Source organism: Phasianus colchicus, chromosome 6 (assembly GCF_987193195.1).
Source record: "Phasianus colchicus chromosome 6, bPhaCol1.hap1.1, whole genome shotgun sequence".
In the NCBI taxonomy this organism is placed as follows: domain Eukaryota; kingdom Metazoa; phylum Chordata; class Aves; order Galliformes; family Phasianidae; genus Phasianus; species Phasianus colchicus.
This window is the reverse complement of record NC_143441.1, coordinates 35,620,291-35,633,400: the sequence shown is the minus strand read 5'-3', so window position 1 is coordinate 35,633,400 and position 13,110 is coordinate 35,620,291. Positions and strand designations below refer to the sequence as shown.

Below are 13,110 nucleotides of genomic sequence, written 5' to 3'. Positions count from 1 at the left end.
TCTAAACAAGGCTTGAGAATGAAGTTGTGAAATGGAAACCAAAGCCATTGCATGAGTTTATTTAATTTTCATCATTTTACTAGAAAATTCAAACTACCCAGAAGAAAATTGTATAATTTCTGAACAATGAGGCAATGACTTTAAAATTCTTCAAGATGAAACTTCATAGCAACATCAATAAAGAATAGGAAACATTTAAATGAACGTGTTTTACAATTTCAGCTTTCTTCTTTTATTTCTACCATTATTTTTGTCTGAAAGGCAATGAAATGTAGTGTTCTGATCAAAATAACAGCCAGGAAGACTTCAAATTATATTCTGTAATGTACTGAAATAACTTTGATAGTATTCTCAATACAAAAGGATCTGGCGAGAAGAAGGAAAGAGGGATGGATACAAAATTGGAGGTAAGGGAGGTGATGCACAGGTACATAAAATAAACAAACTGAACAATCTGGAAAGAACATGCTTTAAATCCCTAAAGCATTAGCATCACAGCAAATCTCTCTTCTAGATCCAAAATATCAACACAAAATTTGCTAGGACATGTTACCAAGGTGCACGCAGATGGCACTGGCAAGAGTCACCAGAAGATGCTGGAAGGGAACCTCACCTGAAGGCCTTTATATATGAAGATACTGACCACAGGAGGTCTGATGTTCTTTGCTCTATATTTCCTCCTCCTTTTAGGTTTTACCTCCTCCAACAAATCATGCCTCCATTTTTTCCTCTTTTCTTGTTTCTTCCTTTCTAACGAAAATTCAGGTATCCTACTTCTGAACGTGAATTGACTCCAGATGGAATTAACATCAAAGAAGTAGGGAAAAATTCACTTGCAGGAAAACCTTTGAAATGAATGCTCAGGTTTTACACAGATCAGAATAAATGTTTCAACAACCTGCTGAGATGAAGAGCTTTAGCTGCCAATAAATTGACTTCCTGCAGTTGCACACTCATCTCACCACAAAGATGCATACATAGCATAGCAAGAGTTCTAAAACATTATTCACTTCTTGATCCAGAAAAGGAGTAACAAAGCGACATGAATTCCCACAACATTTAACAAATATCAAAACTTTCAATCAAGTCAGTCTGAAAGGACACACAAACCAATGATCTTTCTCACTTACATAAAAAAAAATAAACAGCTGGTCCTTCATGGCAACTCAGAATATGCTTCACTTTTTATCAGATTTGCTCCTCTGATCAGCCACAGCTCCCATTACACCCATCCTGAAAGCCACTGGAAACTATCATTCTAGAGAAGGCAGTGATGTCAACTGACTGACAGCAGAGCAAATCTTCACACAGGAAAAAAAAGCAGAAAAAAAATACTCTTAACAAGGACTCCTCCTGGCAGAGTATTCCCTCTGTCACAAAAAACACGACCTGCACTGCCTGTGGTTGTCCCAAGTTTTTAGCACATATTTTCAAATCTAATTCCCCTAGTGATTCTCACAAGCAAAACCAGCCAAATGTCTAAACTGTTATTTTTCAGACACTATTTTTTACTCCCTCAAATAATTACAACATATAATAATGTCCTTTTATCGGAGTACTCTTACTGTTCTTTTGTTTTTCTGCACCATCTTTTCATCACTGAAGCTTAAAAATCCATAGCTGTCACTGTCACAACTCATGTCCCTCACAAACAACTGTGTATAGTTTTTACTAATTCTTAATACAAGATATGCTTGGCTCTTATTTGTGACTAGTAGTTTTTAGTAATATAGCCATCACAATTCCAGAATGAAAGATACTCATGGTCCACACGTTTCACATTCAAGCCCTAATTTATGTTGTCTTGACAAGAACAGCCCTCACAAAGGTATCTGTCTATTATTTTATACAATATAAACCACACCAGTTTTAATACAGTAGCAGCATTACTAAGGTCACAATAGTAAAAGAAAATATATAAGAGGTAGTTTACAAGATGAGGCAGAACATACTGACAACTTTATTTAAGCACACATATGTTCACCCCTAAGCATGGAACCTGTTACTAACTGCCAATCCTTGACACTATTACTTAAAAGACTCAAAAAGCTCACTTCAATACAGTGATCATGACAGTTTTAACTGGCAATCAAGAACTGGCAAGAAAAACTGCCAAAAAAATCCATAATTTCCCTTTTATACAAGAGCAGCATATAACAAACACAGAATGAGCTACTCCTCTTTCAAGATATAAAATATGAGCAATTTCTCCTGTTTCATTTTGTCGGCCCACAATGTCAGAGAAGAATGCTGGTGGTATGGCAGTAGAGGTTGAACCTTCCAACCAGTATTCCGTGACATGCTGTTGCCATGTGATAGATAGCAGCAGAGGGGCAGGATATGGACTAGCGTCTGACCTGGAAGTGCACATGAAGAAAAGGGGTGGAACTGAATTCCTCCATGCAGAAAAATGGCACCCACTGACATCCACTGACACTTGGTGAACATGCATGGAGATCAAAAAGTGGCTATGAGGCAGTGGGTGGTGCGGTTCAGCAGTGATGACAGCAACGTGAAAGACAAAACACGTTCTGAGAGGCCATGAGGACTTCTATGAACACAGCACATAGGCTCTTGTTCACCACTGGCAAAAATGCACAACTAATGGTGGTGACTGTGCTGAAAAATAGTGTTTTATAGCTGAGACTGCTCTATCAAATAGTGTTACTGTGTTCTCTGTACCTGTTGTAGTTTCCATGGAAATAAATAGGAGTCATTACTTTTGGAGAAACATACATGTGATCCTCTTGTTATTTAGACAGTTTCACATCCATGCTTAACGGCGGATACTTAGTTCTATTCACTTTATAAAATAGGAATTTATAAACTCAAAAAAATGGTGCAAATTAACTGAATTAAGGCAACTATTTAAGAACACCTTTCTGAGAGCACAAGAGTTCTCCATTCTGCAGCACAAGAAATCAAAAAGAAGAGGCGGGAAACTGGCATGGCTGAAGAAGGAACTGCTGGTCAAACCGAGGGAGAGGGAAACATACAGGCAATGGAAACAAGGATGTGTGGCTTGGGAAGAGTACAGGAATACTGTTCAGAAATGCAGAGGTGGGATCAGGAAAGCCAATGCACAGGTGGTACTGAACATGATGAGGGACATGAAAAATAACAAAACATGTCTCTTTAGAAACATTGGTAAGAAGAGATTGGCAAAGGAAAGTGTAACCGCTCTGATAAACAAGAAGGGGGAACAGGCTTCAACAGACATGGAGAAGGCTGAGGTAACTGAGTTTTTTGCCTTGGTCTTCACTGCCAGTCCAGCTTCCCATGTCCCTGACTGTCTAGGCAGGGGTCAGGGAAGTGAAATCCCTCCCACTGTAAGAGCAGAGCATGTCTGAGGCTGCCTTATAAGAGTGAATGTGTACAAGTTTATGGAGCCAGACAAACGCACCCCGGGATCCTCAAAAACCGGCAGATGTGGTTGCCAAGCCACTCCCCACTATATCTGAAAGTCATGGCTGTCAGGCGAAGTCCCCAGTTAGTGGAAAAAGGGAAACAGTGCTCCCATTTTTTAAGAAAGGGATAAAGAAATTTAAGAACAGGGAGCTACATTTGTGCCTAAGAAAATTATGAAGCAGATCCTCCTGGAAGATATGTTACAGCACATGCAGGATGAGGAAACGATCTGAGACATTAGCAATGGTTTCACCACGGGCAGATCGTGACTGACCAGCATGGAGTCTTCTAAAATGGAGCAACAGCATCAGTGGACAAAGGAAGGGCAAGTGATGTCATCTACCTGGATTTAGGCAAGGCCTTTGACATGGTCCCACACCACATTCTTATTTCTAAATTGGAGAAATACAGATTTGAAGGTGGTACTCATCAGTGGATTAGGAACTGGCTGCATGGTCACAGCCAGAGGGTTGTGATCAATAGCTCTATGTTCAGAAGGAGGCCAGCCACAAGTGATGTCACCCAGAGGCCTGTCCTGGGACCTGTGCTCTTCAGCACCTTTCTCAATGACATGGCTCTGGATGCCTCATTCCTGCAGGCTTTCATGGCCAGGCTGGATAAGGCTCTGAGCAGCCAAATCTACTGGTTGGTAACCCTGTTCACAGCAGGGGGTTGGAACCGGATGTTGTTTGAGGTCCCTTCCAATCTAAGCTACCTATTACTCTATTTATTGTCTATGTTCGCCTTCATTTATTCCTATAAAAAACTGCAAGCATCTAAAACATATGTTACATACTATGAAATGCTACACTGTCTGCAAGGTATCTCTAAAGACACCCATCAAATATATGTAAAAAAATACGCAAATACAATGGCAAATAAAAGGGATAAATTAAATTTTCCTGGTTCAGCAAGCTTAACACTGCAATTCACCTCTAATTGCAAAACTTGGTGTCTGGTGAACAGCACGTAGATACAACCTTTTTTTTTTTTTTTTTGTTAAATAAAGTACCAAGAATATCTTCCAGGAACAGTTGCAAGTCAAACAAGTCAAAGAGTGACAAGTCAAACAAAGTCAACATGAACTACTAATAATCATAGTGTAACCTAGGATCCAAAGCAAATAAGAAGAGTATCTTAAAGCACCATTTACTTCTACATCTTTCACAGTTATTGTTACAGAATACAAATACAGGTAGATACATTGCTCAAATGGAAACAAAATCAAGCAGTAAACTTAATGACCCTATTTTTAATATTTAGACAACATTTTGTTTTCAAATTACTAACAACATCCACTGCATAATTTTCTCAAATAAGAACTGTGCAAGTCACTTCAAATTTCAGTTGATACTCTGCTGTGTTTGTTCAAAAGTTACTCTCCTCTATCTTATAATGTGGCAAAGTACCAACACTAAGGAGTCAAGCAAAGGATACCACAACACACTGAGATTGAAGAAAAAAAAAAACCACACGACAGTCAGTTCAATTAATGCCTTTACTTCAAAGTGTTAGAAAACTATCGATGAAACTAAAGAAAATAACATCATAATAATGAATAAAATATGAAGACTTAATAATATAATAAGTATATAATGGTTATTTTTAACTGAAAGTATTTCAGTTGATCGCTGCAGGGTAGGGAGGCAATCTGGAAAAGCAATGTGATCTTTCCTTCTCTTCTGATGAGTGTGGAAAGAACTTACTACAAAAGCCAAAGTGAAATAGTTTCACAAAAGAATATAAAAGAGCAGCTAAGGCTCCTCTATGGTCTTCTCTCAAGTTCATCTCTGCACCATTAATCCTTAACAGATACAGACTGTTCTTCTTTAAAGAGAAAAAATAAAGTTTACTGTAAAGAGAATTTCTAAATTTTGCTAGCCATCGAATTTTTCTTGTATAGTTTACAGAGGCTATTATCACATTGTAGCAAAGAGTTTTATATTTCTCTGTCCTGGTCCACATATATCAAAGCACTTCTGGCACATACTTCTGGTTATTTCAGTTGCTAAAAATAAAAACACAAAATGGCAGTAAGCTTGCTGAATTTTCCACGAGTGGCAAAAAACATCTCTGTGACACAAGGTCGATCTCAGGCATTCAAAATTCCTGCTTTAGTTCTTTCCAAAGATAAAGCTACTAGCAACATTAGCAGAATAAGGTGTTCTTCCACAGCCTCCTGTTCCCCAAGTTTTTTCCCCAAAAACCTTGAGATAAACACTTGGGAAGTGAAAAAAGAGGAATTACAGTGGAACATCAAGCAAGATACTGCCAATCCCACTTAAGAGATACACAGACTCATCTCTAATCATTTCTAAAAAACATCTCCCCACAACAACTAAGCATTTTTACTGCCATAGTAATTAGAGAGTAACTAAGCTATTTATTCTGTAGTTTCAAATTGCTCATTACAGTTAAATCATACCTAAGCTTTTTAGTTGTTTTTTTTACTGTTACATCTTTACACATTAATTTTGTAAGCACAGTGCCCAAACGAGACTAATATTTATTCTGAAGGAAAACAAATTTTTTCAACTCAGTGTTCATTTGCAAAAATGACAGCTATCCATACCAATATTTTCAGACCAACCCGTTCTTACTGCAATATAATACTTTTTAGTATTAATAGAATGGTCAGAATCATAGAAGTGCTTGAATTCAAAGGGATCTTTAAAGATCACTTAGTCCAATTCCCCTGCAATGAACAGGGAGCCCCATTCAGCCTGACCTTGGGTATCTCCATGGACGGGGCATACACCACCTCTCTGGGCCAGTGCCTCAATACTCTTATTGTAAAAAAACTTCTTCCTTATATCCAATCTAAATCTCTCCTCTTGTAGTTAGAAACCATGCCCCCCTGTCACAGCAGACCCTGCTAAAGAGTCTGTTCCCTTCTTTCTTACAGCCCCCTGTAGATACTGAAAGGTCACTCTCAGGTCTTCCCAGAGCCTTATCTTATCCAGGCTTCACAGCCCCAGGTCTCTCAGCCTGTCCTCACAGGGGAGGTGTTCCATCCCTGGGATCATTTTTGTAGCCTTCCTCTGGATGTGCTCCAACAGGTCCACTGTACTGAAGATTCCACATTTGGACACAATATGCAGGTGAGGTCTCACAGCGCAGAGTAGAGAGGCAGGATCACCTCCCTTGACCTGCTGACAATGCTTCTTTTGCTGCAGCCCAGGATACGGTTGGTTTTCTGGGCTGCAGGGATATACTGCTGGTTGAAACTTGATGACCATTGTGGCCCTTTTCAACTCAGGCCATTCTATGACTTCACTACCTGCAAGTACTTTTCAGCCAGGCTCTACTCCATCCTTTCCTCTCCCAGCTTGTACTGATTGTGAGGATTGCACTCAGGCACAAGATCTTGCATTTGGGTTTGCTGAACCTCATGAGGTTTGCCTGTGCCCACTGCTCAGCCTGTCTAGATCTCTCTGAATGGCATCTTATCCCTCATACATGTCAATCATATCAAACAGCTCAGTGTCATCTGCAAACTTGCTGAGGATGTATTCAATTCCACTGATGAAGATATTAAATAGCAATGGTCCCAGTACTGACTCCTAAGGATAGTTTTTCAGGTCTGAGCAAAATAATTACACCCAATTTTCAGCTCACAGTTTCTGTCTTTTTGAATGGAAGGACGCCCAACGTTCAGATTATCCAGATCTCCAAAGTACAAAGATGAAAGATAGAACAAAAACACCCTCCCTAAAACTCTTTATTTATATAGAAATAAAAATACAAATATTTACACTGAGAATAATCAAGATTCCAAATGGATTTGCAGGGGACAAAATAAGAAAAATCACCCTAAATAATTACCCTTCTCCTCCAAGACGTAATGTATAACATATACAGTACAATAAAATAAGTCATCATGCAGAGGTAGTAATTTTACTCTATGAGCCTCTGTATTGGAACCGTGAGGTCAAAGCCTGAACCTGTGATTGAGCACCTGGTAAAGGGACATAACCAGTCGTGGGAGTGCAGGTGGAAGCAATTCACGTGTGTGACTGGAAGGGGTGGACCCAGGGTCCACCCTTCCCTAACCTCATTTAAGGGCTGGCAGCTGAACAGAATTACCTCCTTTGGAGTGTTTGGTGAGCTGTGGTCCTCAGAAAGAGGTAAGTGATTCCCACTTTATTACTAGATTGTAAGCTCTGCCTTTTTCAAGTGATAAAAAACCCGTTTAAAGCAGCTATATCTGCTACTGCTTATCTTTACAGCCTTCATACCAAACTAGTTCTATTGGCCAACATTTTACAAAGCATGGATATTTATTAAGTATGTCAGACAAAACTCCAAAACAAAAGCTTCCACTCATGAAAATTTAAGTGATTCACAAATTCTGAAAACTGCAACACTCTACTACCAAGTCATGACTTACACTATCAATTAATTTAACTTTAAACGGCATCTTATAATACAACATACAAAGCAAATTAAACTTGATTATGTAAAAAATCTATAACATGCTCTGACAACCTCCAAACATCAATCCAGAGGTAACTTTGTTACACAGTGTTGCTTTACCTGGTATTACAGGTCACGCAATCTTCTGGAGAACTGTGTTTCAGTTCATGAAAAGTACAAAAACTTTTAAAACTCTATTCATCACAAACTTATTACAGCTACAGAAAAAGGTAAGGAGTTGCAATGGCAAAACACAACATTAACAATGCCAAGAAGAGCACAGCACAAGAAAAGCCCAGCAGTTAGAAGAACAAACTGAAGATACATTGTGTTCTCAAGCTATTTCATAGATGATATGGCCTGAAATATATCTCCAGTCAAAGTCACTCTTTTTTCCTTCAGGTCAGATGCATGAAACAACTCAAAGTTTCTTCAAATTTAACTTCAAGGTTTTGTCAATTTGAGTAAAAATCCATATATGTACTTTTTAAAAGCACGACCTGCAATACACTAACAGTGGAAGATTAAGCAAATTAAAGAAAAAGTAAAGCTAGTAGCCTAGCAGACTCTTAACCCTGGAAGTAATTCTGTAGTGTCACTCAAAATTGTTTCCTTCTATGCTCAAATTGCTAAGAAAAAAATGCTAAGAATCCATACTTTCATTATTTTCAGGCAAATTTTGATTCAGAGGTACTACTACATCACAGTGCACGTACTCCTTCAGTGCCAGATGAAAACAGAACTACTCACCACTATTATTAACCAGACATAAAGGCATCTTTTAAAAAGTAGTCCTGGAACAATGAAAATCAACACCATCCAGAGTGGAAGTAAGCTTGAAAACAAATCCAATGTTAAGGAGACTAGAGCCCTGAAGACAGATATTTGTTATTAAATGTCACTATAAATATAGCTCCTCTAGATAATATACACTTGTTCAGTATATATCTTTGGTACATATTTTGTTTTTCTCAATTTGTATGCTTTTGAGAAATACAAAATTTAGTCCACCCAAACTCACAGAAAAGTCTATTAAGTTAGTTGTATAGGAGGAATGCAGGTGAGCAGTTCTGCATGTATTCTCAGAAAGTAGGCTTGAAAAAAAAATTCAAAGATAATTTGTATTGCTGTGTCACTGTTTGTGCTGTATTTAGATAACAAATTTCCCACAGACAACTATTAATCAACAGCACTAGAAATGTAAAATAATCACCATAAATTTAAAATTCATTTTTAAAAATATATGAAGTTAAATTCTTACAAGAATTCACCAATGACAAAGTTAGCAATTGGTTTGCTACCTTTGTACCTTCACTGGAAAAATCCCAGGTGGATTGCAAGGTATTTTGTCACCTCAGTGGATCTGATCAGCAGTACCATTAAAACGCGTCAACAAGAGACGTAAGATCCTTGATAGCGAAAAGCATGCAACAAACATGATGAACTAGATGTTGATTACTCAGACATTTCCTGAATAATCTACTCCCTTTATTATTTTCCTCCTGGTCACAATAACTATACAAAAAAGAAAAATATCTCTTAGAAGAACTAAGGCAAATGAAGCTGCATGAAAACAGCCTTCCCAACAGACGCGTTTCAGGGTGTATCCCAAAATTAGCCATAAGGAAACAGAAAAAGGAAGGCATGCGTACAAGCACACCTGAAGATGCTTTTTGACTGGACCCTAGAACCACTAGCTCATCTCCTGTGTTATCCAGTGCTTCAGGAACAAGATTTCCTTCATACTTTTCAGCAAAAGTTAAGGTAAATGTTTATCAGAAAGTTCTACTATTAAGCAGATGTGCCACGTAATTAGCAACGACAAATCCACTTACTTTTTTCTCCTTCTCATGATGTTTATCCTGAGAGTGAGAGGAAGAATCACTTAAACTTTGATCATATGACCTATTAGATCCCCGTTTGCTCTTTTTCTAAAAAGAGAAAACATATTTATGGATATACAAAAGGAATCATTTGAATAAACAAAAAATAGAAAGCACTTCACTGATAAAATGCCTTAGTACTTGAAGAAAAAACTTCAGTTTCTGAAAGCTCAACAAATAACTAACACTAGTAAAATTAACAAGACTACTGAACATACACCCAGAAAATGTCTATCCATTCACTGACTTTACCTCCCAGACAAAATTTTTTACCAAAGAAATATACATTATCTTCTAAAGGTTAAAAGATGTTAGACACATTTTTCAAGTTTTCGTAACATAAAACAGAGATGCTGCTGCTCAAGTGAAGAAGTTGCATTACTAACACTGTTACGTTACGTGCCTAAAATGCAATGTGAGGCAACTGCTTTATGGCTTCACCATTTATTAGTCAAGTGACCTCTCTGATATTTTCTTTAAAACCGTGGTCTTTTTCTAAATAGGATACAAGTTGCTACAACCATGTCATAAGCAGTACATAATTTTTTTTCATGGATTTCCATTATGTTCAAGAGCCTATTCTGAAGCTACATATATTTATGCTAGCCAGTGTCCAAAAAGTGTTTGTCACTGTATTATAACTGAGTTGTATAAACAACTTCAAGTCAGTGCTTTTCCAGCTGACATTTTCAGTAGTTATTAAAAAATCCATGATTTTCAGTAATAGATAACAAATATCTGTATTTATCAGGTAACAACAGTCCCAATATTTCTAAAGAAACATTGGAACACTAGCATGAACTTTCCAGTCTTTACTGTTCTTACCTCTTGCAATGGCAAGCTATCATGTCAAATATGGTGCTGTGTCTTTACTATTACTTTGTTTTTCAAATAGTTGTACATCAGCTGCACTGGCATGTTAAAATCAGATGCATAAAAGTATAGAGCTTGCCTTCACTGGTAAGTAATGCATAATTTCTGTTCTTCTAATATACTTTGCTCAAGATTTAAATTTAAAAAAAAAAAAAAAGATTAATTCAAGTCTAGAAGACCCTGACTTATCTTCATTATGAAACAAATTCATCAACATTCACAGAGCTAACCTTCCTGAGCTTATAATCTAGAAACCTAAATGGGTTCATTGGCCCTGTTTTTACTTCACTGCAACATAAGTAAGTCTCCAGAATATTCAGCTTTTCCGCAGTGAGAACAAGTAGCATACAAGTTTCACCATATTTACAGCAACATATGATTTTCAGTCCATATATTTTAATTTTCATATGTCAATGTTTGTAAATAATGTTTTTAAAATATCACTAAACCATTTAAGTCAGCTTGCCCAGAGAAGGCGGCAGAAGCCCTGTCCTTGGAGACACTCAAGTTCAGACCAGTCAGGACTCTGAGCACCTGATCTTGCTGTACGTGCTCTTGTTCACTGCAGGGGAGTTGGACTAGATGGCCTTTAAGGGTCCCTTCCAACTCAAATGATTTTAATTCTTTAAGTCCACACATGTACACACAGATCTGGAACTGTCACACAGGTGTTTAAGGAAAAGCTTGAGAAGCCTGACACAAAAAGCTGCTGAAATAACTGAGAAGTTTCAAAGTTTTGTTTTCTTTTTTTTTTAAAAAAAAAAAAAACCATCAAACCTCAAGCCATCTTCTTGAGACTGTGTTTAAGAGAACTAATGAGTAGGAAATCCACTGGCTATACAGTGAAGACAGAGCAGAAGGAACAACAGCAAAACAGAATGACAGATGGAGAAAGAAATAGAAGCCTTTTTTATAATCCAATATACAGAATAGCAAGGAAGAAGTATTTTCAACTGCTAATTGCAAAAAATACAAATAAAAACTAGATGCATGTGCTATTTCTGCCAGAGGGAAAAAATACACATTTAGAAAATAAACAACATTTTTATCTAGAATCAAAAGCTACAAAAAAAATCTACCTTCTGAGCCACATGAAAATACAATTCCTAGTTAACAGCAATTCAGAGTGAAAAAATAAGTTAGTATCATTAATGTACAGAACTTAACCATTACTTACCAGCTTACTAAAATGATATTTACAGTAGCCACAATATTGGACGTTATCTGCGCCATTGCCTTCTTCTTCACAAAGAAGTCCTGCAAACTGTGCACTAGAAACAAACCATACAATATTCATGACAAGGAAATACCAACTTGCACCAAAATAACACAGTTGATAACACATGGATGCTTGTATTTGTATTTAATTAGAGCAGATTTCCACACACGTGACTTCTAACAGCATGCCAGCACCTAATCCACCTCTGTCAACTCAGTGCAAAAATCTATGGTTACCTGCAGTGATGACTTTCTCCTAGATCTACAAACCATTCAAACAAATGTATAGCTTGAAAAATTTGAGTTACTTTCACAAATAAACAAAGCAGTTGGTGATGATTATTAGCTCAAACTGAAGTCAAAATTATGTGCAGAAAGAATAGGTTGGCTTTTGCCTTGTTTTTAAACAAAACTATAGTGTGGATCCAAAGAAGAAATTCTTCTGAAGTTGCATATATCCTTCCCCTGCTCTGTCAAGAAAATTACTTTTTTTTTTTTTTAAATAGAACTTCAATGACATAATAAATCTAATATATTTCATGGGTTTAAAAGACTGTGGCAGGTTAATTTCTTTTAAAAGAAGAAAATGACTTACAGTGTCACTTTGTCTGGGCTAATATTACCTTATTCAACTACATTTTTCAAATCAAATTTGCTTTTCACCATTAGTAAAGTTGATTTATTTTCTGTATCAAAACCAAGTTAGATATTGAAAAACCAAGTATTCGGTCTCATTTTCCTCATCATTTTCATTAGCATAATAATGCAATGTTACAGACAAAGTGATGTAAAGAAATATGTAAATGAAAGATCAATGTACAGGGCAGCTTATTTTCACTTTTTTAAAAATCGCTTTCCCCCCATTTATATATCACATTCTTGTGCAATCCAGAAATACTGCCTACTAAATACATGCACACCTACAGCAGATGCCAGCTATAAGCAAAGATTTGCCATTCTAAGCTCGTCATACAAAAACAGATGGACTCCAGCTCTTCCTTCTTCAGACATTAGTTTTGTTAACACAGAACTGACACAGCTTGACCCGGATCTCTGTTCTCTATAGTTTTCACATTCTCCTTCCATTTCAAAAATGTTACAGAAGCCTCTCAATATCCTCAATACAATATCAATATAATACTCTCTGGTTAGATATCATTTTTTGGTACATATCTGTTCACAATGAAACAAAAATTCTACGAACTAGCAAGATAACAAAAGGTATATTTTTTTTTAAGTTGAATGTGATTCCCAAGTTCTTTTTACACTCGCTGATAATAAGATTTTGGAAGAAAGAGAAAACAGATGAAAA

At 37.0% G+C, this 13,110-nt stretch overlaps 1 protein-coding gene across 7 annotated transcripts in view; it reads right to left on the bottom strand.

Annotated features, from left to right (window-relative positions):
- Positions 1–13,110, bottom strand: part of MLLT10 (MLLT10 histone lysine methyltransferase DOT1L cofactor) — a 115,064-nt gene that overhangs the window by 66,141 nt on the left and 35,813 nt on the right. For 6 of the 7 annotated variants that reach the window (XR_016467815.1, XM_031614447.2, XM_090142930.1 and 3 more), the window contains 2 exons: positions 11,758–11,851; positions 9,660–9,755 (listed from right to left, as the gene is read on the bottom strand). Coding sequence is in view for 6 of the 7 variants with exons in the window: in XM_031614447.2 (XP_031470307.2) it covers positions 9,660–9,755; positions 11,758–11,851 (190 nt within the window). In the remaining variant the exon portion in view is untranslated. The remainder of the gene's footprint in view (positions 1–9,659; positions 9,756–11,757; positions 11,852–13,110) is intronic. The other variant, XM_090142931.1, reaches the window with a different exon arrangement.